We start from the raw sequence: 27,360 nt of genomic DNA, 5'->3' as shown, positions 1-27,360 counted from the left end.
ATTTTTTATGAAAGACAGTAAAAGATATGAATCAAAAGCCAAATGAGGAGATACATAGGGCAAAGTCCCAAGCAAAGGAGCTTCTGTCTTCGTGAAACTTGGGGCCCAGCACAGTGACACATAGAAGCATTCTGGTTCCCCACTCAGAAGCTCTCTGAACCCCCTCCTTTTGGCTTTTTATGTAGGCTGCATTACACAGGCAGGATTAACTAACCCATTGGGCTTTGGTAACTGATTCAACCTCCAGTCCTTCTCCCCTCCCTGGAAACCAGGAGGTGGTGGGACTAAAAGTTCCACCCCTCTGTTCATGGTTGGTTCCCCTAACAACCAACCCCCATCCTTAGGTGCTTCCCCAAATTCACCTCATTAGCATAAACCCAGTTGTGGTGGAAAGGGGCCATGTCAGGAATAACAAGACACCCATTTCACTTTATGGCTCTGAAGCCATAAACTGAGGACAAGAGAACAAATATGATGACGAAAGAAGCTGCCATAACCCTATGGCTCAGGAAATTCCAAGGGTTTTGGGAGCTGTAAGCCAGAACCATGGACAAAGACAAAATATACATGAGAAATATATTTTGGCCTATTTGTCATAAATCATAATATCACATCTGGTCACCTGCTCTTCCTTGAGGCACTTTCTTTACTTGAGTTCCAGGACACTACACACTCTGGGTTTTCCTCTCACCTCTCTAGACACTTCTCTAGTCTCCTTTGTTTTGTCCTCCTCAACCTGATCTGTAAATGTTGGCTGCCTCAGGTAGGAATCAATCCTTGGACTCTTGCGCTTTCTATCTACTCTCATAGTGAAGTCAACCAGACTCATGGCTTTAAATACCGTTCATACACTGATGGCTCCCAAACCCGCAGGCCTTCTATGAACTCCAAACTCATATATCCAATTGCATCCTCACGTCTCTACCTCACACTCACAAGCCCCAAATCGAGCTCCTGATGGTCTCCCCAACTTGCTCCTCTGGAAGTCTTCCTATCTCAGCAAACGGTGACTCCACGCTTCCATCTGCTCAGGTCGTAAACCCTGGTGTCACCCTTCTTTCTCACAACCCACATCCAATTCACCAACAGGTCCTGTCAGCTGCTGTTAATGCACTGCCAGAATCCAACCATTCACCCACCTTCACAGCCACCCTAATCCAAGCCACCATAATCTCAAACTTGAAATATTCAGTGCTCTCTACTTCTATCCTTGCTCCTCATCCCCACTCTGGTCTGTTCTGAACACAGAAAGAGCCACCACCCATAAACATAAGTCCGATCATATCACTCTTATACTGAAAATCCACCAATGGTTTCCCATCTCACTAAGAATAAAAACCAAAGTACTTAAATGATCCATAAGGCTCTACATGATCTCCTATTCCTTCTTCTGACCTCATCTCCTACTACGACCTCCCCTCCTCACTCACTGCTTCTGACCATACTAGGTATGTTCCCTCCTCAGGGCCTTTGCACTTATGTTCCATCTCTCTAGAATGGTGTTCACCCAGATGCTGGCATGCCTTGACAGCCTGCTCCCTGGTTTCTTTCAGATCTTTACACAAATGCTATCTTAATGAGGCCTTTCCTATCTGAAACTGCAGCCTCCCTCTTGTATACACACACTTCCTATTCCCATTCTCTGCTCTCATTTTCTCCTAAGCAGTTGTCACTATCTAATATACTCTGTATTTTACTTATCATTTGCCTCCCTCACTAGATTGTACACTCCAAGAGAGCAATGATTATGTTCTTTGTTCACTACAAAATTCCTAGTGCTAGAATAGCCTGGCACACAGCAGGCACTACATACACATTTGTAGAATGAATTAGAGAATACAGGGGGCAGCCAGGTAATATAAATAAGAGGGCTGGGTATAGGTACCTATGTAAAAATTTCACACTTGGTTGGAAAATGAGGAAAACTGAAGAATATACATCCCATCTAAAGAGTGGCACACTCTTCTGCTCTAGAAAATTGTTGCCACGCTTTGCAATGCATAGTAGAATCTAGAAATCTAGATTTTTATGAGCAAGCTGCTACTTTTTAAACACTGATTGAAAAAGAAGGTTTTAAACACAATATAACAAACAGACAAAACATATCTGTAGGCTTGATTCATCAGACAGATCTCCAATCTGTAACCTCTCGGGGTAAGCTAGCACAGCCCCAAAGCGGCTATTTAAAATGTTTCATTCTTCCCTGCCCCCATGTTACTCTTCTTTTTCATGATATAGCACATATTTATTCATTTATTTTTATTTATACTTTGGGGAGTTTGGCCCACTATAGAGGGGATGAGAACAAATTTAAAAAGTCACAATTCTCAGTAGAACAATTTTTAAAAAGAATCTGAGAATAAATCAGAAAGTTTATAAATATATTCTTGTTCAACTTACTAGTTCACAGATCTAACACCTTCCCTCAGAAAAGCTAGTGGAAGCCTCTGGTGTCAATAATCATGTGAAAATAAGGCATTAAACCTTTCAGATCACTACTGTGTCATTCAGAGTAATAACAGTCATATTCTAGTGAGTAACTAACTGCATGGGTACATAGAGCTTCTAAAGCCCTCATTTTGTCCTAAGGAATACTGAAAAGAATTTGTATAATTAGCATAAACTATTCTATTACATAAAGCTGGAAATCTGTACCTATACTTAATTTGCCATTAGGATTCCTTCTTGGCACTGGAGTGGAAAAACCTGAATCTCATTTCTGGCAATCTCTCAGACTACAACTTGCATCTGTTCAGGCTGACTGATGGTTCAACTTACACTTACTGACCAAGTAATAAGGATAGAGTACTACAGGTACTATTCTAGGTGATGGGAATGCAAAGAGACATAAAACCTATTTCCAGCCCTCAAGTGACTTAAAATTCAGTTAGAGAGATAAAGGATTAACTATAATGTGCAACAGGCATTACAATGTCAGAAGAAGTCACAGGAGGGCTGGGGTAATCAGGATGGCTTTAAGGAGTTGGGACTTGAGCTGAGTGTTTACAAAGTATGGACTTCCACATTCAGAAATCTGGTAAAAGAGCACTCCAGGTTAAAGGCATAGCAAAAGTAAAGGTGTGATTTACAGGGCATCTTTCTAAAAAAAAGGACCTGAAGATGATACAATAGACCTGTTTTGAAAGAGAATACTGTGGGCTGAATGGTGGCCCCAAAGATATGTGCACATCCTTACTCCCAGAATCTGTGAATAATACATTCTATAGAAAAGGAGGTAATTAAGTTAGGGATCTTGAGAGAAGGAGCTTATCCTGGATTATCTTGTTTGGCCCTAAATGTAATTCTGTTTTTCTTAATGAGAAAGATGCAGAAAAAGTTTTGAAGCAGAAAAAAGGAGGGAAAGGTAAGGTAAAGACAGAGAGAAGCCGGAAGAGGCAAGGAATGGAGTCTCCCCTATAGCCTCCAGAGGGAGTACAGCCCTACTGACACCTTGATTTTGGATTTCTGGCCTCCAGAACTGTGGGAGAATAAATTTCATTCGTTTTAAGTCACCCAGTTTGGGGTAATTTCTTACAGCAGCCCTAAGAAACTAATACAGAAACCTTTCAGATCCATGAGTTAGGCTTGAAGGAGATACAAACTCTGATTGAAAGAAGAGTTCTGAGAGTGCTTTCAAAGGAATGAAGTGTCACATAAACAAGAGACTCACTAAACAAACATAAATATTATGGAATTGAAAATGTCCATCTATAAGGTCTCCTTGTTTTAGCGCATGGCCATTTTAGGGCTTATTGTCAAGCCTCAATAATGGTCAATTTTTCTTTTTTCAAAAGTAAATGTCAGGGAACTTGCCTGGTGGTGCAGTGGTTAAAAATCTGCCTGCCAATGCAGGGGACACAGGTTTGATCTCTGGTCCAGGAAGATCCCACAAGACACAGAGCAACTAAGCCCGTGTGCCACAACTACTGAGGCCGTGCTCTTGAGCCCATGAGCCACAACTACTGAGCCCACACGCCACAACTACTGAAGCCCATGCACCTAGAGCCTGTGCTCCACAACAAGAGAAGCCACCGCAGTGAGAAGCCTGCACACCGCAACAAAGAGTAGCCCCTGCCTCGCCACAACTAGAGAAAGCCTGGGCACAGCAACGAAGACCCAGTGCAGCCAAAAATAAACTAAAAAAAAAAAAGTAAATGTCAGGGAATTCCTTGGCAGTACAGTGCTTAGGACTCCACACTTCCACTGCAGGGAGCACAGGTTCAGTTCCTGGTCGGGAAACTAAGATCCCACAAGCCACACAGCGCAGCCCACCCCCCTCAAAAAAAAAAAAGTAAATGTCAGCATACACTTGATTTCTATTTGAATCCTTTTAACTAAAACATTAAAATAAAAGATCATTAAATTATACCATTTTGATCATGGTTTGTGGTTCCTGGGGACTGCTGTCACTTTCAGGAAATACAACCTGAAGTGATTAGGAGTAAAGTACCATAACGTGTACAATTCACTTTCAAATGATTCAGGGAAAAAAGCATGTATATTTATAGAGTTATGTTTACAACTGATGAATCCAGCTGAAGGACACTGTAATCTTTCAACTTTCCTATACGACGGAAATTTTTCAAAATATATTGAGGAAAATATTTCACCCATTAACCCAAGGGTCACTGCCTGACACATTTTCCAACATATTTTACACCACTAATCATTACTGTGTAGTTACATTTATTATTGTGTATCATTATTGTCCTTTTGTTTAGTTATGATGTCCCAGTGCAAAGATTCCTACACTAAGGGTTATGAAATTACAAGCCAAACTATGAATGCGATATGCGTTTTTCTGGGAATATTTCTTGTGGCCTTCGCCATACTCTCAAAGAGGTCTGTGACTCAAATTTAAGAACCACTGTCCTAAAGGGCAAGGAATCACAAGCCCTCAGATCATAGGATAAGATCTATTTAAGAGAGCACAAATCAGCGGGGCTGTCAAATCTGCTGGCCATGGCAATCAGAACACTGAAAGCATGGATGCATGAAAACAAGAGGTAATTACTACCCCTTACACTGGAAAAGTCTCTTAAGAGTGACTCAACTGAATAGGCTAATGTATATTTCAGTTTCTTACCTTCCTGCCAGTTGTTCTACAAAAGTAGGGCTGATAGATGAAATATGTAATCTCATCTAAGAGTGCTGAGTAACTACTGATTGGTTCCAGCATTAAATCCGATTCCTCTCAAACAACTTCACAGCAATATCATCCCCAGTCAAAACACCTCCACAGTACCAGGCGCTAAAATAGACATTTTACGTATTAGTCTCTTAGTTCTCACAACCACCCTTGAAGTTAAATATTATCCTCATTTTTTGATATGAGGAAAATGAGCCTCACAGAAGTTAAGCAAATGGCCCAAGACCACAATACTTGTCCCTGACAGAGACCTGAAATCCAGCTCTATCACCTGAAGCCCAGTATTTATTCAAATATATCACACTGTTCTCATCATTTATCCACCAAACTGCCGATTCATGACATTTCCAACTTGGGTTTTCTTGTGGAGAATTTTAACCTATGTACAGCTTAGTAACCAGTGCCTTCAAACTTTTAAACTACCAAAATATACTCTTCATTCTTTAAACTTAAACTCACCTCTTCCAGAAAGACTCCTCCGACAAACCCCTTCAGGGCTCATCACTCAGTCCCTCCCAGGATGTGATACAGCACTATTTTAAGCCAGAGAATTTTTTGTTTAGATCCTAGGTTTGCCATGTAACCTTCAGTAAGTCACAAAAATTCCCAAATGCATGCATCAGTAAAATGGGAGACTTGAAATTCAAAGGTTGGAAATTGTCAATCTGCTACCAAATATAGCCTGCAGAAAAGTTTTATTTGGTCGCAGCATTTTTTTAATCCAATTCAATGCCTTTAGAGGAGGAATGCACTCTACAACTGCCACAGGCCCTACCACTCTCTTTTTACAAAGACCACTTCTGCTAGTTCATTCATTTCTATTACCTGTCCGGCAATTGGTATGTAATTAAGTTTCCAACCACTGAATTAGATATCTCTAAAATTTTACACGGTCATCATAAGCATTAGTTATGCCTTTTCTACTTAGTTTTCATGTGGTCATTTCCCCACTAGAAAGTTCAGAATGGGGACTTGTAAAATTATATAACTTCAAAACTAGAAAGAGCCTCCAAGACTACCTAGCAAAATCCAACCCTCTTGTATTACACAGATGACAAGACTGAAGCCAAGCTGCTTTAGTTACTTGCTCAGAGCTTCCCAATATAAGTCAATGTGGGACAATTTAAATCAACAAAAATCAACAAAATATTCACTTTGTGCAAGACCCTATACTGGAGCTACAAAAAAAACAAGAAGTGTCCCTAACTGTCCAGGACACATGAGGTAGCAAAGGACACAGACACATATACATGAAGCCATTATTTAAGGAACACATACTAAAGGAAAGGAGAAATTGACTTCTTTCATTTTTAGTGAGATCGTGAAGGGGAAACAGTTAAAGAGGGGTCTGAATAATGAGGACTGCTGTTACTGACAGAAAGTGAGAGAAAATTATGAAAAACCAAGAAACAAGTAAAGGCACAGCATACTCAGAAAAAGTAAGTAAATCAGCATGGTTGGGGGTAGAGTGATAGAAGATAATCTACGAAAGCAGTGAAGACAAATCCTAAGTGCCAGTACTTCCTACTTTCTTCTTTAGCCCACCTCTTCCTCCCTTGAGCTGAGAATCTGAGACAAAGCTAGATATAATGGGAACTCAATAGTAGTTCATAATGATAAAAACACTAATGGAAGCTAAGATTTAGGGTGGGATTATTATACACCATGCACTGTACAAAAAACACTTCATAAGCATTATCTCATTTAATCCTGATTAAAAATATATGAGGTAGTACTAATTTTCCTCTCATATCATAGAAGATAACTGAAGCTTAGAAAGAATAAGTAACTTTTCCAAAATCGCAGTTAAAATGTGGACTCACTCAACTTATCTGTCTCCAAAGTCTATGGACTAAACCAAAATTAATGTTAACAAATACATCAGTCAGAAAATTTACAATCAGATTATCAACCTCCAAAGAGCCACAGCTGTACTACAGAAGAAGAACAATGAGAAGGGAGCAGAGAAAGCCTCTTGCCAGTACTGACTTCAGCTGCATTCCCTAACCTTAACGCTTTGTCCTGAGGTCAAAGAATGCTCTAAAAATATAGTATAAAGCTTCAAAATTCCTGTAACTGACGGACCTTGGGCAACTTACTTTGAGGGCTTCAATTTCCTTGTCTGAAAAAATGGGTATAGCAGTACCTACACTACGTAGGATGCTGTGAGAAGGAGATAAGGCGTACAAAGATTTTAACAATGTCAGGCACGATGTAAACCGCACCTGTCTATAATACAGTCCCTGCCCGTAATAAGCAAATAATTACAGAGATAACTAGAAAAGTACGCTCCCAATTTGGGCGGGAGAATCTAACCATATCTAAAAAGATCAAAAAAAAGTGTTCAGAAAAGACATTTACAACGTGTCTTCGGTCATAGATAATCCTGATACCCGCAGGGCTATGCAATACGGCGGTGAAAACACAGGGTGGCAAAGCAGAGACTGGCTGTCTCATTCGCTAGCCTCAGAGCCTAAAGCAGAGACTGGCTGTCTCATTCGCTAGCCTCAGAGCCTAAAGCAGAGCCTGGCACTTAGGGTCTAAGTAACTGAGACTAGTAAGACTAAGGCTTGGACCCTTCCCCAACTCCAAGGCGAAAGACTTACCCCAAGGCCAGCTTCCCCCTCAGATTCTGCATCCATAACGCACCTGCAATATCAACACACGCCGTCAATTCAGACTCCCACCTCACCCCCTCCCTCCACCCACCAAGAAATCCTTACCCAAACGATCCAGTATTGCCGCCGCCATCTTTCTCCCGCCCTCTACGGAAGCCTCTGAGTTCAGAGGCCGTGTGGGCAAAACGCATGCGCAATTCTCCGGACTTAACCCCCCTCTTATCGCGAGACCGACCCGCAACTGACACCCGAGGTGTTGTCATGGAGACCGTGAACACGCGGCCGGCGCTTAAGGTGTGGTCAGATCAGCCTTGCTTGGGAAAGAATTACTTAACAAAGGTCAAAGACTAGCGAGTTTCCGAAAATTCGTCGGGATCCAGAAAAACTGCGAAGCGTCACCTCACAAATGGTCTGAAAGGATTTGGAAAACAGAGACCGTGAACCAAGCCAACTAACCTGGGAGGGCTTCAGTTTTCTCAAAAGAACTAAGTATCCCTACGGCACAGGCTTGTGAAGATCACTAGAGATTGTGTGAAAGCTCTTTTAAAGAACAAACATACAAACATACTTATGTATAAAATAAATAAACAAACATACAAACATACTTATGTATAAAAAACAAACATACAAACATACTTATGTATAAAATAAATAAGCTACAAGGATATTTTGTACAACACAGGAAATATAGCCAATATTTTATAATAACTTTAAATGGAGTATAATCTTTAAATATTGTGAATCACTATATTATACACCTGAAACTAATATTGCAAATCAACTATACTTCAATAAATAAATAAAAATAAAGAACAAACAGTTCAAATACAAAGTATGATGCTAATCTCCAGGTTGACCTCCAAGAGATGAGTTAATAATCAGCAGGAACTTGCTACCATATATGGCCAGCAGGCATTTCACTAAATCTCGTGTATTCCTCACAGCAATCCAACCAGACCTGTATTATCAGGTCTTCAATTGAGAAAAAAGATTTAGGATAGGTTAACGTCCCTCAGATAATACCTGGCAAAAACAGTGGTCAATCTAGGGTTGGGTGCCTCCAAAGTTAGTGCTCCTACCCACATCCGAATAAGTAAATGTATGTGTGTATATGTATATTTTTTTTCATTAGCGTAGATAGTTCTGGTTTCGTTTGCTACATATGCAAGAGTTCCTGGTATCCAATGCAAACAAGCAATACGGAGTAGAAGAGTGTAAGCGCAGAAACTGAGCATTTTAGGACGTTTGAGTTGGAAGGAAACTTTGGTTCTTTTTCCTCCACAGCACTTAACACAAACAGTCCCTTCATAGAGTTGGCACTTAATCAGATCAAAAGAGAGTCACTCTATTCTGCTGCTTCTTGAGTATCAAAAACCAGAGCCAGAATTTCCACCCAGTTGCAGAAACCCTTGTTTTTGATTTCTGATTCGAACTTTTATCTTTGTTAATTGTCTTCTTGTAGATACGTTTAAAGCATCTCCAGAGCTACCAAGGCGCCCCGGCACATAGCTTTAAAAAAATATTTGATGGGACAGGGTTGAACAGGTCCAGAGAATAAACCAGCAGTGCGGGGAGGTTACTCCATCATTCTAACCTCTTAATTAACCTTCCTTGCTGTAGCAAGTGAGAATACCTAACCAGCAGCACCGGACCCTCCAGCCGCAGGCGGCATTGGTGGGGCAAAAAGCCGCCCGCAGGGCCCAGCCTTTCACAGCCCCGAGGCCGCAGGAGCGGCGCGCGCAGTGAGACCTGGACCTCCGCGCGCGCCGTAGCGGCGTGCCCCAGGAGGCGGGGCTCTAAATTAACCCCGCCCCCTTCCCGTCTCCGGCGTAGGGCTACGAACTGTCTTCCTCATCCCCGGTTGCTCGTGATCATGGGACAGGAACCGCGCACGCTGCCGCCCTCCCCTAACTGGTACTGCTCCCGATGCAGCGATGCCGTGCCCGGGGGCCTCTTCGGCTTCGCGGCGCGGACCTCTGTCTTCCTTGTCCGCGTGGGCCCGGGAGCGGACGTGATCCCAGGGACGTCTCCATTTCGAGGTAATTCCCCACCTCTTGGCCCCAGCCTTCCTGCACTAATTGCGTTCCCCGGGGGTGCCAAGTGGGCGTGTCCAGCCACCCCCCCGCTCTATTGATGGGGAAACTGAGACGCGGGCTGGGAGAAGGGTCCGCTCACAGTCATCTAAACTGAGTCGTGTCCCGATCTCCGAGGTTGGCTGTACACCACGCTGCGGCTGAGTGGTCCCGCCTCCTGGCGCTCTCACGTGGATCCGCTGGCTTACTGAAGAGCTATCCATGTGTCTCGCCAGGAATTTATAACACCTAGCCCTTCCTCCCCAACCCAGTGCCTGCGGGCCCCCTGAGAGCCTTCCTGGGGTTGGGTGCTGCCTACAGCTCCAGGTCCTAAAAGAGATCCTGCAAATATATGATACTCATTTCTGTAAGATGAATGACTTGAGCCGGATGCTTTCAGGCTCTAAACTAGGTTTTGATTATGCCTTGGGATATGGTATGCCAGATACTTACTCTTTTCCAAATGACTTCTGGCCAGATCTAAATAGGAATCCCTTTTACATTCTTCACTTGAGCTGCTCCTCAGCCTAAGAACTAGGCACATCAAGTGATATGAATGGTATTTTACAGTTGAGAAGACTGAGACCCAAGAAGATAAAAAGACTTGTCTGAAGTCAGGTGGCAGAGCCAATACCAGCAGTTGGGGTTTCTGATTGTGAGTCCCTGGAAATGTTTGTTATTCCATGGGATAAGTGAGGCCCCAATCACCATCTAACAACAGAAGGATTCTCTCTGGAATCCTAGGCAGCACTTTAATCTGGAGTCTGGTTTTGCTTGAAGTCATAGGGGAGTTGGTGGGACACACCGAAAGGGTGTCTGGCTTCACGTTTTGTCATCACCCGGGTCAATACAACCTCTGCGCCACCAGCTCTGATGACGGGACTGTGAAAATCTGGGATGTAGAGACAAAAACAGTTGTGACGGAACATGCGCTCCATCAGGTACCATGACTTGCTGGTTTCTCAGACCATTATTATTTATCTGTACCAGAGTTCTCTTCCTTCAAGTATAGTTTTGCTAGCTCATCTGTGCAAGGTAACTTTTATAATTGTGTTTGTTCATTAGATTAGAAGCTCTGTATTGTAAGGTACCTCAAAACTTCTTTGGAAGGAGATACATATAAATCAGAGGTCAGCAAACTGCACTGCTGCCTGCTTTTGCGAATTCTTTCATTGGAATACAATCGCAGTCATTCATTTAAGTACTGTCTACAATTTTAAGTACTGGCTGCTTGCACACTACCATGGCAGAGTTGAGTAGTTACAACAGAGACAGTATGGCCCACACAATCTGAAATATTTACTCTCTGGCACTTTACCATGAAAAAGACTCCTGATATAAACTGTAAGTGAATGAAACTTGTTTCCAAACTAGATGATTAATTGATATACCTGCCTAGAGAATGTAGGAAAGGACTCAGTTAATCTTAGTAAGAACTTTGCATTAATCTGTCAAAGGAAGAAATTTTTTAAATGGCTCTTTGATCCCCAGTAGCCTAAATTCTCCTTTCATTTGGTTATAATGTAGTCTTGCTCTACAAGTGGTCCTAACAGTATTTAGTAAGTACCTATAATGTGCCTAGCATTATACAGGTTAAAAACTAAGTAAAAAAAGTTCAGCATTGACAAATGAAAAGCAAAGATATCTTTGTTTTGTTTTAAAGCATACAATATCAGCATTGCATTGGTCTCCTCTAGTAAAGGATTTACTGGTATCTGGAGATGAAAAAGGAGTAGTTTTCTGTTACTGGCTTAACAGAAATGACAGCCAGCACCTCTTTATAGAACCCAGGACAATTTTCTGTCTTACTTGCTCACCTCATCATGAAGATTTAGTAGCCATTGGGTAAGTACTGTGCCATCTGCACTGATGATCTATTTTTGTTTATGATCTTATTTTGCATTTTCTCTACCTTCTCCTGTCCCTTTATTCTTCATAGGAAACCATTTACAGGCACTAACCACTCTCCCTTCACCCCTGGTATCATTTATTCTTGTGACCTCTGGGTCCTCATTGTCTCTCCCATTCTATTTTGGTTTCCTTGGTTTCCATGATACTGTACTTTACTCATTCTTCATATCTGATTTCTTCAGTCAACCTCCAAATGTCAGAAATGTCCTCTTTCATCTTTTTTCCCTCCATACTTACCCTTGGTTATAACATTTACTCCCAAAGTGTCAAATGACTCAGCTCTGTCTCTGGTTCTCAGCTCTCCCACTCAATTGGGAAAGCGATCTGGCATTGGGATCTGTCTCCCCAGTGATCACCAAGGTTGTTTCACACGAGCTGCCTGAGAGCACAATCCCCTCTCCTTCACCACTCCATTTACTTCTCTCCCAAAGATGTTCAGTCTCTCTAGTTTGAATACTAGACATAAGCACAAGAATGTAGGAGGAGAAAGTTCAACTGGAGTGGATTCAAGAGACTGGGAGGTGAGGTAGATACACATGGAGACAACGTTTCCACAGTTCGTTGTGACAACGTGCATATAGACATGAAGCCAGAGGAGGTGTATGGGGGTCAAGGGAGTATTAAATGGAAGATAACAAAGGCATGTTTTTATGCTGATGCTGAGGCAGAAAAGGGGGAGCCTGTGGCAGGGGTGAACAGTGAAGAATGCGTGAGTGATAATGGGAGGTCAAGAGGAAACTGGATCCAGACCACAAGTAGAAAGAACAGCTAAGAATGTGGAAATAGGTACAAGAAGGTTCACAGATCTTGTTGGAAGAGGAGGGTGTTTCATTCTGATGGCTGCTGATTTTCTTAGTGAGGCAGAAAGAGGTGGAGAAGAAGTCAAAGAGGTGGAGTCAAGTTCAGGGTGGGGAAGGAGCTGGATGCAGGAAGAGGGTATGTAAACAGTCATCTCAGAGAAGAGGAAAATGAACTTACTGAGAGAAACTGCAGGTCCTGTGGTCCTGGTTGAGTGCCAAGCCAAGGATTGGGTCATGAATTTTAAGTAAACTACTCAAACTGGTTGAGAAAGGAAATGGTGGGGTTCAACCAGGTTTGGGGTTTTGTGGAGTAAATACCCCTGAGAGAAAGGGGGAACAAAGGAGATAAGGGTGTTTTTTAAGGAGTGAATATAATGATGGATCATGAAATCTGCACTGCATGGGGCAAAGGACAGGAAGACAGGTGTGGGTGAGTTAACAGTGAAAACGGAAGCGGTCTGTGATCGGAGGTCTCCATGAAATGGGAGCATTGTCTTGGTGGGAGTACAAGAGAGGGAGCAGAAAGGGTGGTAGGCAGGGGTCAGAGAAGCGTGAATCAAACTGACCTTGAAAGATGAGCAGGAATTCACAAGAAGAGTCTTTCAGGTGGAAGACAATCAAACAGGATTGAATCAGAATTTGTTTTTAGAGGTTCAAAACAGTCCCTGAAGTCTTGACTGAAATTGTAAAACAGGTTGATCACGTGACTATTAGGTTATATATCTTGATGGTTTTCAAAGTCTGTGTCTTCAAAGATTTGATATATTCTATGATTTCATGTTTTTTAAATAAAGCTGTAATGGGGGAAAAAGTTTTTAATAAAAGGAGAAAAATAAATAAAGCTGTAGTGGTATTTTTCCCTGTAGGACCATCTAGTGTATAGGAAATGTAAACAGGTATGTCCACTTTGGAGAGCAATTTTGTACTTTCTAGTAAAGCAAAAATGTGTATATCTTAACATCCTATTACTAGGCATCAAACCTGAAACTGGCTTAAGTGTGTATAAAATTCTTAATAGCATTTTTTGTTTGTAATGGTAGAAAAAAAATGGAAGCCCTTCAAAAGGAAAATGAGTAACTAAACTTGTGGTATATTCATATGGTGGAGTACTATGCAATAGTACAAACGACTGACCAGGAACTAGAGTTACATGTGTCAACATGAACGACACAAAAAGAATGAGTGAAAAAAGCAAGCTACAGAAAAACAGACAACATGATACCATTTATATGAAGTTTCTAAATGTACAAAGTAATTCTGTATCTTATTTAGGAATATATACAAAGAAAGGCTAGGATTAATGTAACACAAAATTTAGGAATAGCAGTTTACCTCTGGGGAAGAAAGGGAGAGAGGTTTGATTGGGGTGGGACGTACAGAGGACTTCAGCTGTATTGGTAATATTTTTTTTCTTAAGCTAGAGAGTAGATATTTCTTGTATCTGAAATACTTCATCATTAAAAAAGAAAAAACAAAACTATTACAATTTCTAAGTTTCTTCCGAATTCAAAAAATGACAGCCTTGGAATATCCAGATCTAGAAGTTAGAATTCTGCAGCTTTTGTTAGAAAAGTAAGATCATTTGTAAAAGGAAGGAGATATTTTTAGTTTATTAGGACAAATTCATTTCCAGTTAGGGAAATTGCTGGGCCCCTGTCAGAAGTATTCTTCTCTAAGTTCCCCTTGGGCACAGGCATGGTCCACTGTTTGAGCTTCGTGACAGGCAATGTGTATAGTATAACTTAATGCCAGGAGTTTGGCATGGGGGAGGGTTTTTTAAAAACTGGAAAACATGAAATAAGTACTTTGGAATAAGGACAGAACAAGATTACTTCTTGCTCTTTTTCCTTCCCCCCACCCCAAATGCACTTAACTTTTAGAAATGCACAATAACTCCTAAGCCAAAATGTTTCCTAGAAAGACAGTCTGTCTTCATTTTTCAGTAATATTTCTAACTCTCGTTTTTTAGCTACAAGGATGGCATAGTGGTTATAATTGACATCAGCAAGAAAGGAGAAGTTATACACAGGCTTCGAGGCCACGATGATGAGATCCACTCCATAGCCTGGTGCCCCCTGCCTGGTGAAGATTGTTTATTCATAAATCAAGAGGAAAATTCAGGTAGAGATGATTTAAGAGGGTTCAGTACTCTTTAGACCTAAAGAACAAATTAGGTAGAATAGTACAATTTGAATTATGTTTAAAACTAGATTTTACAGATCAAATCTATGAAAACAGTAACTAAGTTTCAGGAACCCTTGCAAACTAATTTTTCTTTGATAAGTGCATGTTTAATGCAAATTAAAAACAAAATTACCATCTCTACCCTAGAAGAACTTGAAATCCCCAATGGGAAAGTTATAGCACAAACTCCAGTAAAAAAAGGCTGCTACTTAGCCACTGGAAGCAAAGATCAGACCATTCGTATCTGGAGCTGCTCTAGAGGCCGAGGTAAGACTGACATTTAACATTTCCTTTGTGATATAACCTATTATCAATCCAGTAGAAGTAGAAGCTTATTATTTCTTGTTATCCTCAGTGTGTGTCATCTGTCAGAAAGCAGTTCTTTACTTTTCTATCCAGAAAGTTTTAGCCTGGGCTAGAGCTCTCTGCACTCTGAACATCTGGCTTTGGTGTTGGCAATGAGGTTTTCTATTGCATTCATAGAAAGATCACTGTCTGGCCTGGAGGGCAAGATGTTTATTATGAGAATGGGAATATCTGAATTTGGCAAGGCCTGGATCAGAAGAATGGAAAAGATCTCTAGAGCTAGAGCTTTTAATGCACAAATGCAGAATTAATAATGAATACCTAATATAGAAGTACCTGTTTAAATGTAAAAGCTCACTTTACCCAAATTACAGAGACCCTCAGTCATACAGCTTTCCCAAGCTTCTCTTCGAACAGAACTTTTACCTTAAGTTTATATTGAATAGATTGAGAGGAACTCCAGGCAGACTGAATTCTACCTTTACAGTAAAAATCTACCTTTTCTCTTTACAGCAGTCTTCTTTCTCCAATTTATGTAAAACCATGGAAGTTTTTTCATCTTTGTGCAAATGCATTAGTACACGTAAAGCAAGTAGCACAGTGCTTGGCACATAGTTAGGGTTCAGTCAGTGGTACCTAGTAGTATAATTTTGGAAAGCAGAATTTTTTAAGGTTTGTGGACTGCTCTTGGACACACTTTGGCTGATACTCCCTACTGGGGACAACATCGGGCTAGGAATCCCTCCGAAAGGGTAATCTCTGAACTTGCAGATGTGTCTAGTACAATGGTATTCAATTCTGGCCATGCAGCAGAATCAGCTGGAGGTGCCTACACCCCACCTCGAATCTGCTGAGTCAGAATCTCTAGGGGTAGAGCCCTGGCGTATGTATTTTTAGAAGCACCAGTGGTAGTTCTCACGCACAGTAGGGACTAAGAACATCTGGTCGGTAGCATGTCAGGAGTGGAGAACTTACCACTGCAACTGCCAAATTTGTCCCCGTTGTTGGATTTCTTGCCAGCCAGAAGATGGAATCCTACTCTCCTTCCAACTTTGAAGAATCTTGGGTTGTGTTACCACCTGGGTTCTCAATCCCAGTTGGAACCTCATTTTCCCAGATACACCATATTCTTTTTTTTTTTTTTTTTTTTTGGCGGTACGCGGGCCTCTCACTGTTGTGGCCTCTCCCGTTGCGGAGCACAGGCTCCGGATGCGCAGGCTTAGCGGCCATGGCTCACGGGCCCAGCTGCTACGCGGCATGTGGGATCTTCCCGGACAGGGGCACGAACCCGCGTCCCCTGCATTGGCAGGCGAACTCTCAACCACTGCGCCACCAGGGAAGCCCCACACCATATTCTTAATGTTTAAGTTGCCGAGACAGCCTGTAAGAGCTTGTTTGACCAAAATGTGCTAGACTAGTATTAACCACTATATGCGTAAATTTCCATGAGAAAATGAGGTCTGAATTCTAAGCAACCAAACTAACAAACTTTTAAACATGAACTGTGTTGTGAACTGCTGGTGGCTTCATGCATGTACTTTCATTGTCTTGACTGTCCATGGACCTTCTCTTAATCTGCAGTGGTGACGACTTTGAAATTGCCCTTTCTGAAGAGAAGAGGAGGGGGTATAGACCCAACTGTTAAAGAGCGCCTTTGGTTGACACTCCATTGGCCCAAGGGTCAGCCAACACAGCTGGTATCCAGCTGTTTTGGGTAAGTCTTTTTGGTCATGCTCTCTGACATATTTTGTTCTCTTCTCTAGCCTCAGGAATTCCTAGGCCTTTCTTTCTAGACACAGAAGATGGAGAAAGCAGTGACTAAGGTTTATATTATAATGGGCCATTTGTAATGGAAAAATCATGGAACTAATACCTGTGCTGTCTAATAAGAGTTGTGAAAAGATCAAATAAGTACGGCCTGGTGGTTAAGTGTGGACTCTGAAGTCAGGCAGAACTGAATTTCAGAATCAATCTGTTACTTACCGGCTGTTCATAAGCAAGACCCTTCACTTTTCTGAGCTTCAGTGACTTCACATGAAAAAAGGGGAGGATATAAGTGTTTCCTCTCTCTTAGGATGATTATGGCCATTCATTAAGCAAAATTTATTGAGCACCAGCTTCTAGTTGCTTGAGATGATAAGTGAATTTAACAGACAAGTTCCCTGCTTTTAAATGAGGTAATACAGGCAAAGCATATAGAAATACCCCAAAGTGTTAGTCACATCCCAACTATCCCCACTGCTCCAAAAAAGACATACTATGTCTTAAAGCCTTTGTGGCTCTGCAAATTATGGTGGCATTTTATAATTAAAGCTTTTAGGAAAATCTGTTCAAAAGGTAGTCCAGTACAACTGTATGATTCAAAAAGAATGAAAGGATATAGTAAAGTTCCCTTTTTTTTTTAGTATTTCGGCCACACCACACAGCTTGCGGGATCTCAGTTTCCCAACCAGGGACTGAACCTGGGCCGCCGCAGTGAAAGCACCAAGTCCTAATGACTAAACCACCAGGGAACTCCAAAGCTCCCTCTCCACCTCTGTCTTCACTACTTGGTTCCCCTCCCCATAGGCAGTGACCTTTTTTTTTGTTTTTGTGTGTGTTTTTCCAGAGATTATTTTGTGCCTATTTCAGAATATGTAATTTTTATCTCCTTAAAGGAACAATGAACAGAAATTATTTTGCAGCTGAGGGCCCACACTCTCTGGCCCAAAATCACTTGTTTTCAGATTGCTCATGAAAGAGAACTAATACTTGTTTTTCCTTCACAGAGGCGAACTGCTACTATGGGATCTCACTCAGTCTTGGAGACGGAAATATACCCTCTTTAGTGCTTCATCAGAAGGGCAGAATCATTCAAGAATTGTGTTTAATTTATGTCCTCTACAAACTGAAGATGACAAACAGCTGCTGCTTTCCACATCAATGGACAGAGATGTAAGAACAGCTTATTTTGCATTCAGCACTGTACAGCAGTGATTGAGGACTTGCATGGGATTAGAGGGCTTTTTCAAACCGTACATTATCTCTCACACCTCACCTTGCCCCCGCGTTCCAATTTCAGAGTTACTGTTACTGATTGGCATTAAATACATTAGCAGCAGAAAAGTAGGGGAAAGCTGAGAAACGACCAAGATGCCTTTTTGTTAAAGCAGGTACAACAAGGAAGAGTAGATGTGTCCATGGAAGGCTATGCGAGATCATCAAGCCTTAGCTTTCAGATACCCTCGTCTATCGTTCAGGTAGCAGAGCCATCTCCTCTTGGCACAGTCTCTGTAAGAGACAATCGGCTTTACTTGAGACACCTTTCTGTTTTACAATAAGCTAGGCTCGTTTGACAGACCGTTCTCTTCCAAGTCACTGTTAAACAAGTGACGATTAAAAACTCAGCACTCCTCTTCCACTGGCTATGATAAAATATTTTGCTTTTGAAGATAACGATTCTGATTCTTCCACTGTCCTGAGGCACCTGTATCTTTTTTTTTTTTGAGTCTGCCAAATGAGAAAATTACCAATGCTGTAATACAGTGATACAGTAGAGTGGAAAGGCCACTGAACTCTGGGAAATAGGAAGCCTGGGTTCTAGTTTATTGTGCTCTCAATTCACTTGGCATCTTAGGGAATAAATGTATTCTAAGATCCCTCTGAGCTCTACAATTTATAACTGATTTTTTCTCATTCCTACTGGAATAGTTAAGTTACCTTATCCTGATGTATTCTGAGCCCATCCTATTTGAAGTGTTGATTGTTTTCCCTGTTTCTCTGACCTTCTTTATAAAGACCCTAACCCTTCATCTTTTCAGGTAAAATGTTGGGACATGGCCACCCTGGAGTGCTGCTGGACCCTGCCTTCCCTTGGTGGGTTTGCCTACAGTCTGGCTTTCTCTCCTGTAGACACAGGCTGTTTGGCGATAGGCGCTGGTGATGGCATGATCCGTATATGGAATACATTCTCCATAAAGAACAACTATGATGTGAAAATTTTTTGGCAGGGTGTCAAGTCCAAGGTTACAGCGGTAAGGAAGCTTTCTTTGAGCTTGCCATGAACTTTTTTCAAATAACTAATTGTCTTTTAGAGAATATCTATTCATATAAATGAACTCTATTGGGAATTCAGACTTCTTCAAGGGTATTTTGGATGCAATTTGAAAGTGGAACAGCAGAAGGACTCTCTCTGACCAAACCCATTACATACCTCCGAATTCAGAAATTTGGCTTTGTTTGTAAAATTAAGGTTTTGTTCAAGTCACAGTGTTTTCTAATAGTAAGAAATTAGAAATAACCTGGATGTGTATTCATAGGAGATACATTAAATTATAACCACATGGGGAATAGTATTAAACTATTAAAAGTGATAATGTAGATCTTTCTTTAATGTGGGAAAATGTTAATGATTCATGAAAAATGCGAATTACAAAACATGGAATGCAGATTACAAAACAATATGAATAATTTTTTTGTTTTTCTTCTAAGTGATATCTTTGTTGTAGCTATTTAATTTAATCTAAAAGCAATAAAGGTTTGTGGTTCAAAACGAAAACCACAGTACAGAAGTGTAGGAAGCAAAAAATGTTTCCTACCCCACCCTTGACTCCATTCTCCCACTTCCATCATCCAGAGAACCACTGTTGACAGTTTGTGATGTATCTTTCCAAGCTTTGTTAATGAATAGAATCATATTTTCTGAATTGTTCTGGAATCTTTTATTCCCCACTCAACAATGTATCATGCACATCATTTAAATGTTTGAACCTATTTTTGTTTTTTCAATTATATATGAAGTTCAACCACAAAAAATGTCTAGAAAGATATAGAATTGGCAATGGGGTGTTTGGATGGTGAGATTACAGGTGACTTTGTTTTTAATATTTCTTTGTTTCTCTTTTAAATAATGAGAATTTGTTACTTTTAAAATTAGAAGACAGAAAGAACAAGAAAGTTTTCCAACTGAACACCTGAAGTATAACCTAAGGACTCCCTTAACACTGCCCCTTTCCTCATTTCTTTGTAGCTCTGCTGGCACCCAACCAAGGAAGGCTGCTTAGCTTTTGGAACTGATGATGGAAAAGTGGGATTGTATGACACCTACTCCAACAAGTAAGAAATAGATGATTCCTATTTAGCCCATTGACCAAATTGTCAGTGAGTTAATTTTGAGTTCATAAACCTGGATGTATATCATAATAGGCCTGGGAAGCATCTTTAAGATTCTGACTCTGAGTTTAAGCTTAGAACTCAGAATTTTATTTAAAAAAATTTTTTCACGTGATGGTGGTTCAGCCCATCTGACCTGTGGGAACCACTAAAATAAACCATTTGCTTTTGTTTTCCCTCAACATTTTTTTTACAAAAGTTTTCAGACATCGAAGAATGTTAAAAGCCGAGAACAAAGAACATCTCTGTACCTTCCATCTTGATTTACCAGTTGTTAACATTTTGCCACACTTGCTTTATTTGTCTACACTTAACAAAAATTAACAATATCCATAATATGAGCTAATATCCAGTGCATATACAAATTTCCTCATTTGAGCCAAAAACGTTTTCCCGAGTGGTTTTTTTTTCAAACTTTTTTCAATCAGGGATCACACATTGTATTTTGTTATGTCTCTTTAGTCTCTTATTCTAGAATAATCCCCCACTTCTTTCCATAACATTGCCTTTTCAATTTGAAGATTCCAGATAAGTTATTTTGTAGCATATTCTGCATTTTGGACTTGTTAATTCTTCGTGGTGACTTGTAACTCATTTCACTATTCCCTGTATTTCTTATATTCCTTGTATTCCCTGTATTTCCTATAAACTGTCTAGAGCTGCACTGTCCATTACAGTAGTCTTTAGTCACAGGTGGCTACTGAGATGTGCTGAGTGTAAAACATACTCGAGATTTCTAAGGCTTAGTCCCCAGAAAAGAATGTAAAATGCCTCAGTAATTATTTATTTTCTTATATTTTAAAAGATAATACTTTTTATATACTGAGCTAAATAAAATACATTCTTAAAATTGAGTTTCACTTGTTTCTTTTACTTCTGTTAACTTGGCTACTAGAAAGCTTTGAGTTGCAGATGTGGCTCACAGTATAAATCTACTGGGCACAGCTATTCTAGATGCTTGATTAGATTCCAGACCTGCACTGTTCAGTTTGGTAGCCACTGGCCATGTGTGACTATTTATAGTTAAAGTAATTAAAAATAAATAAAATTAGAAATTGAGTTCTTAGTTGCATGAGCCACACTTGCAGTGCTCAAGGGCCATATTTGGCTAAGGGCTACTTTATTGGACAGCACTGTTCTAGGCCAGGGATTAGAGAATTATGGCCCATGAGTTAAGAATAGTTTTATCTTTTGAAATAAATGAAAAAGAATATTTCACAATGTATGAAAAGTAAATAAGATTCAGATTTCTCTGTCCATAAGTAAAGTTTTATTAGAGCCCAGCCACACTCTTTTTTTTTTTTTTGGCCGCGTTGGGTCTTTGTTGCTGCTCATGGGCTTTCTTTAGTTGCAGCGAGTGGGGGCTACTCTTCATTGCGGTGCGCGGGCTTCTCATTGTGGTGGCTTCTCTTGTTGCGGAGCACGAGCTCTAGGCACGCAGGCTTCAGTAGTTGTGGCACACGGACTCAGTAGTTGTGGCTCGCGGGCTCTAGAGTGCAGGCTCAGTAGTTGTGGCGCACGGGCTTAGTTGCTCCGCGGCATGTGGGATCTTCCTGGACCAGGGCTTGAACCCCTGTCCCCTGCCTTGGCAGGAGGATTCTTAACCACTGTACCACCTGGGAAGCCCCACACTCATCTTTTTTACCTCTTGTCTGAGGCTGCTTTCATGCTACCACAGCAGAATAAACGAGTTGTGACAGAAATTGCCTGTTTCGCAAAGCCGGAAGCACTGACTATCTGGCCCTTTACAGGAAAAGTTTGCCTAAAGATCATTTGCATCTAAGTGAGAATCATTCATTATACTGTGCAGCTAGCCTTTTTATATGCCAGTTTTTTAGGTACTTACGTATAACTGAATACGCATTAACTATTTTTCTTCATATCTAGTTTTTTAAAAAGGCTACACTGTTTCAAAGAAGTATTTAATAAAACAAAACTATATATCAATTTAAGTAGGTTTGTGTCATCACAAAACTGCTGACTAATTCTGGTAAATTACTATCGTTTGGTTATTATAAGCTGAATATCTAAACTGATACCAGCAAAGGTATGTAGTAGGAGGAAGGATGTTGCTGTAGATACATTGTTAGTATTCAGCCAGAAATGCTTATTCTACTTCTTTCAGCCAAAGAAAAATTGGTTCATTGTCTAGAGTGATAATGATAAATGTGTCAGATACATGGAAATAAAGAAGTCAACAGCTAAGTTAGTTCAGTCATAGGTTCTAGAATCCTGGAATTCTAAAATCATACAAAGAATACAGTATATGTTAAAGGTAATAACCGCACTGCCCTGTCCTGACACATCACATATTATTAATCACCACAGCAACCGTCAAAAATACCCTGAAGAGCAATGTTTCTTTAAAAAAAAAAAAAAAAAAAATCAAAAACTCAAAAAGAACTACCATATGATCCAGCAATTCCACTCCTGGGTATATATCCAAAAAAAACAAAAACACTAATTTGAAAAGATACATGCACCCCTGTGTTCATAGCAGCATTATTTACAACTGCCTAGATATGGAAGCAACCTAAGTGTCTATCAACAGATGAAAGGACAAAAAAGTTGTGTGTATACACACACACACACACACACACACACACACACACAATGGAATAACTACTCAGCCATAAAAAATAATTAAATTTTGCCATTTGAAGCAACTTGGATGGATGTGGAGGGTATTATGTCAGACAGAGGAAGACAAATACTGTATGCCATCACTTACATGTGGAATCTAAAAAATACAACACACTAGTGAATATAACAAAAAAGAAGCAGACTCACAGATACGGAGAACAAACTAGTGGTTGGGGTGGGGTGGACTATAGGGGTGGGGGAGTGGGAAGTACAAACTATTGGGTGTAAGAGAGGCTCAAGGATGTACTGTACAACATGGTGAATAGCGCCAGTCTTTTGTAATAATTAAATGGAAAGTAACCTTTAAAAACTGTAAAATAGGGCTTCCCTGGTGGCGCAGTGGTTGGGAGTCCACCTGCCGATGCAGGGGACACGGGTTCGTGCCCCAGTCCGGGAAGATCCCACATGCCGCGGAGCGGCTAGGCCCGTGAGCCGTGGCCGCTGAGCCTGCGCGTCCGGAGCCTGTGCTCCACAACGGGAGAGGCCACAACAGTGAGAGGCCTGCGTACCGCAACAAAAAAAAAAAAAAAAAGAATGTGATGTTAATGACAGGGTAAGCCAAAAATGACTTCCAGTCTTTTACTTGAATATAAGGTGGATACATCTGCATGGTGATAATATATGCTTAGCAGTAACCTTAGTTCTGGGCTTAACAGTTTGCATTTTCTGTCTTGTCCTGTTTTTCTCTAGTTGTGATAGCCTTTACACTGGTATATAACTACAGTAATATTAGAGTATTGACAGAGATGGGGAGAATGATCCCAAGCTGGCCAGTTGGGGAGGTTAATAGCATTCTTTTACTGGGTGAAGTATGTTCGGGACTTAATTATTTTGTTAGTAGCTATCATTACATGGTATATTATTTAAGTGTTTGCTTGTTTACAGTCAGTTATTTGGAGAAAGGTACTGTTAAATTATTTTTCTTTAATATCAGCAACTAAGTTTATATAACAGGTAACTTTTTGAAAAAGATGGTCTGTTTTCCACTATATCTTTTTGTTTTAAGTCTTTCTGTTTGTAATCCCCCTTCCCCCCAGGCCTCCACAGATTTCTAGCACATATCACAAGAAGACTGTATACTCATTAGCCTGGGGGCCACCGGTACCCTCCATGGCACCCGGTAAGTGTGAGTCATTCTGTAACAAACGTGAGAGTATTCTCTTTCTTTCAACTTAATCCTGGGATGTGCAACCTGGAAAGAGTCATAAATATTCTAATGCAGTGGTTACTTAAGCAAGCTGCTATGTCCCCAGGGGTCCATGAGGGCAGTTGTAACAGGTGATAAATTAGAAAGCATTCACCCAGAATAAGCCTCTCCAAACTCCAAACTAAAGCATATTTGATCTCTTTGAGCTGAATTTTTTCATTGTGAATATAGTTATCTCATGCTTGGTCCTGATACCTAGTCTAATGATTTTCACTAAAATTTGCTATCACCTTTTAATTTTATCAGAATGATAATGCTGGGAATTCCCTGGCAGTCCAGTGGTTAGGACTCAGTGCTCTTACTGCCAAGGGCCCATGTTAAATCCCTGGTCCGAGAACTAAGATACCACAGGACATGCAGTGTGGCCAAAAAAATAAATAAATAAAGATAAGCAATTCATTTTAAAAATAAATTTTAAAAAAGAATTATAATGTTAATGATCATCTGTTTTCACCTACAGTTAAAGCAAACTTACAATTTCTCAAATGATCTCTTGTTGCCTTTGATGTATTCTGACCCTTTTCCTTTTCTAACCCCTCAGCCTTATATTTCTCTTCCGTATGCCTACAGTGGTAGGTCTTGCAGAATTTTAAAAATGAATGTGTTCAGCAAAAGTCTTTGGTAATCTTTTCTTCACCATATATAATGGAACATGTGTAAATTTCCATAATAATGTAAACGTTTACAGTGTAAATCATCAGAACTCAAGCAGCATTGCAGTGGTAGTTCATTCATTCATTCATTCAACAAATGTTGATCCTTGATTTGTGCCAAGCACAGTTCTAGCAGTGGTGAAAGTAAAACTTGCCCTTACAGAAACCCACCAGAACCACTGTTTGCTTCTTAAAAATCAACAGGATGATTGCTGTAACACCAAAGAAATCATTGCTTTGAGTACAGCTTCTTACATTTAGTCATAGCAAGTCCTGCAGCTCCATATATTTAAATGCCCAAAGAGTACTTGTCGGTAAGAGAAGGTAAATTCCCCAAAACTTTGAAAGCATGTTTTCTGATCCCAGCTTTGGCACCCCTACTATTTTGAGTGGCAGAAGAATGTTTAAAGCAAATATGTTGTATTATAAATATTAATGTAGAATTAGTATACCTTTTATTTCTGCCCCCAACAACTGTGTTCAGATGCAAAGAACAGTGACTTTATTCCAATAAATTAATGTAATTCTTTTAAAACATCTCATAGTACGATACGGTCATACTATAGCAACAAATAGTTAAGCTGGTGAAGTACAAAACGGATACGCTTTCTTTCCTTATCTCATATAGGAGGAGAAGGGGACAGACCTTCCCTCACTTTATACAGCTGTGGAGGGGAAGGGATTGTCTTACAACACAACCCCTGGAAGCTTAGTGGAGAGGCCTTTGACATCAACAAACTCATCAGGGACACCAATTCAATCAAAGTGAGTTCTTGTGGTCTAAAGTCTTCTCATGATCTCTCCATCTTCTTGGCTTCTCATCTTGCATGATAAATGCCATTATAAGAGGTATCCGTTATGCTCAGGCAGATTTCAAGCTTCTTTCAATTGCAATGATGATTTATTATAAACTTTCCGATCTTGAATATAAAGCAGCCTTTTCACGCCAGCCACTTTCTCCAGAGTGAGGTGTTCGTAAAAATAATTTTTTAATATGGTATTCAAGTGCAGATATAAGGTATTCTGCTCAAGACAGAATTGTCATTTTGTTTTTAATTTTTTTAGTGAAATAATTACAGATTTATACAAAAGTTGCAAAAATAATACAAATAATTTCCTTATATCCTTGACTGAGATTTCCACATTTAGCCACATTTTCTTTACCATCCTATCAGTGTATCTGTATGCCAGAACTGTCTTTTTAAATGAAACCATAAATGTTGAGATTTCCTTACTCTTTCAAACGAGCATTTTTTACTGTTGCTCGTTATTTTGTATGGCTAGCATAAAAATAACACTTAATCATAAATTGAATTATTTTTGTTGACTGTATTCCTTCATGTCTTAAATGTCATCTGAACATTAACATTCAACAATGAATAAAAGAGACAACATTCCTATTCTTAACAAATTTTTAGTTTTGTGACAGTTAAATGTATGGATCAGAGGCTCATATAAGGAGTTTGGGCTGGAAATAGAAATTTGGAGTCTCTTCACATGAATGGTAGCTAAAGAAGCTGCAGGTATGTATCAGGTGATCTAAAGAGACAAGTAAGAAAAGAAGAGGGCCCAGGCAGCTTTGGGGAACACCAAAAAAAAGTTAGGAAAAAAAAAGATTCTGGAAAAGAAACAGAAGAGATAGGAAGAAAAAATCATAGTGTGTATGACTTCTATTAAAAAGGCGACGACCCCCATGTTATCACAGCCAATGGATATGTTTCATGTCTTATTGTGGGATAAAAATCATTTTAATTAAGTTCATTTCACAAGGTTAGACACTACAGACATGTAGTATTTACTGGCCTCTCTTTTTTATCCCATTTAGGAAATCGTATTTCAAATACTTGCTCTTAGTACCTCTTTGGCGAATTATGTAGGTTATTTATAAGAATGGCTGTTGTACAATTAGAACATTTTTAAACTAGGGATTTTCTTTTTTTTCCCCACACTGTCATCACTGATTTGTAAGAAGAACAATGTTTTCAGTCAAGATTGGTTTGTTTTGCTTTCTAGTACAAATTGCCTGTACACACAGAGATCAGCTGGAAAGCAGATGGCAAAATCATGGCTCTTGGCAATGAAGATGGGTATGTGTTTGTTTCTTTATAAAAAAAACTTTGTAATTGCGCATATATTTGATCACAAGCTAATGCCATCTGTAATGTTAGTTGGGAAAACCTAGTTGTATTTGATATTATGACTTATCCCTGATATCCTTAAATGACTCAGCTCTCTGCATTTTTGAGAACTGCAAAATAAGTTAAATATTTTCAGCCCATAGAGAATGTTTGCCTACTCTGTGTTTTGGCTGTTGTGTGCTTCACAGAATCCTCATCTCCAGAATTAAACTGCCTAAATCTCCCTTCATTTTTTTTATAGTAAACCTAGGCAGAAATGCTTTTTAGGCCTCACCATGCCCTTTCCAACATCTTTTTCTTTTTGTTTTTGTTTTTTTGGGGTTTTTTTTTTCCCCTTTCCAATGTTGATCATAGTAACATAGTCCTATTTCAGCCATTTGTTTATTAATTCTTCTTTTAGCTTCTTCCTTGCACCATTTATTGTAAAAGCCTGATAAACACAACTTTCCAGAGATTGTTGAGATTTGTGAAAACTGTTTGAAAGAACTACTTTTTGTGTCTAGTTCTTTGTGAGAGAGTAACCTCTGC

The 27,360-nt window shown here is 40.0% G+C and overlaps 2 protein-coding genes across 4 annotated transcripts in view; one reads left to right on the top strand and one right to left on the bottom strand.

The window, feature by feature from the left end:
• The window catches only part of MRPL22 (mitochondrial ribosomal protein L22), a 36,009-nt gene extending 28,087 nt beyond the window's left edge, over positions 1–7,922 (bottom strand). Inside the window, exons 1-2 of one of the 2 annotated variants that reach the window (XM_065874909.1) lie at positions 7,873–7,922; positions 7,756–7,798 (exon numbers count right to left, since the gene is read on the bottom strand). In XM_065874909.1, coding sequence (XP_065730981.1) covers positions 7,756–7,798; positions 7,873–7,900 — 71 coding nt within the window. In that variant the 5' untranslated portion in view covers positions 7,901–7,922. The remainder of the gene's footprint in view (positions 1–7,755; positions 7,799–7,872) is intronic. The other variant, XM_065874908.1, reaches the window with a different exon arrangement.
• Positions 7,923–9,640: 1,718 nt separating this feature from the next.
• GEMIN5 (gem nuclear organelle associated protein 5) overlaps positions 9,641–27,360 on the top strand; it is a 40,808-nt gene continuing 23,088 nt past the window's right edge. The window contains exons 1-12 of one of the 2 annotated variants that reach the window (XM_065874100.1): positions 9,641–9,806; positions 10,620–10,780; positions 11,503–11,684; positions 14,520–14,671; positions 14,885–15,001; positions 16,622–16,754; positions 17,809–17,974; positions 18,841–19,053; positions 20,049–20,134; positions 23,872–23,954; positions 25,323–25,459; positions 26,708–26,781. In XM_065874100.1, the coding sequence (XP_065730172.1) occupies positions 9,641–9,806; positions 10,620–10,780; positions 11,503–11,684; positions 14,520–14,671; positions 14,885–15,001; positions 16,622–16,754; positions 17,809–17,974; positions 18,841–19,053; positions 20,049–20,134; positions 23,872–23,954; positions 25,323–25,459; positions 26,708–26,781 (1,670 nt within the window). Of the gene's footprint in view, positions 9,807–10,619; positions 10,781–11,502; positions 11,685–14,519; positions 14,672–14,881; positions 15,002–16,621; positions 16,755–17,808; positions 17,975–18,840; positions 19,054–20,048; positions 20,135–23,871; positions 23,955–25,322; positions 25,460–26,707; positions 26,782–27,360 lie in introns of both variants that reach the window. The other variant, XM_065874099.1, reaches the window with a different exon arrangement.

This window comes from Phocoena phocoena, chromosome 3, assembly GCF_963924675.1.
Source record: "Phocoena phocoena chromosome 3, mPhoPho1.1, whole genome shotgun sequence".
NCBI lineage: Eukaryota > Metazoa > Chordata > Mammalia > Artiodactyla > Phocoenidae > Phocoena > Phocoena phocoena.
Note: the sequence above shows the minus strand (reverse complement) of the source record. Positions and strands in the feature narration are given on the sequence as shown.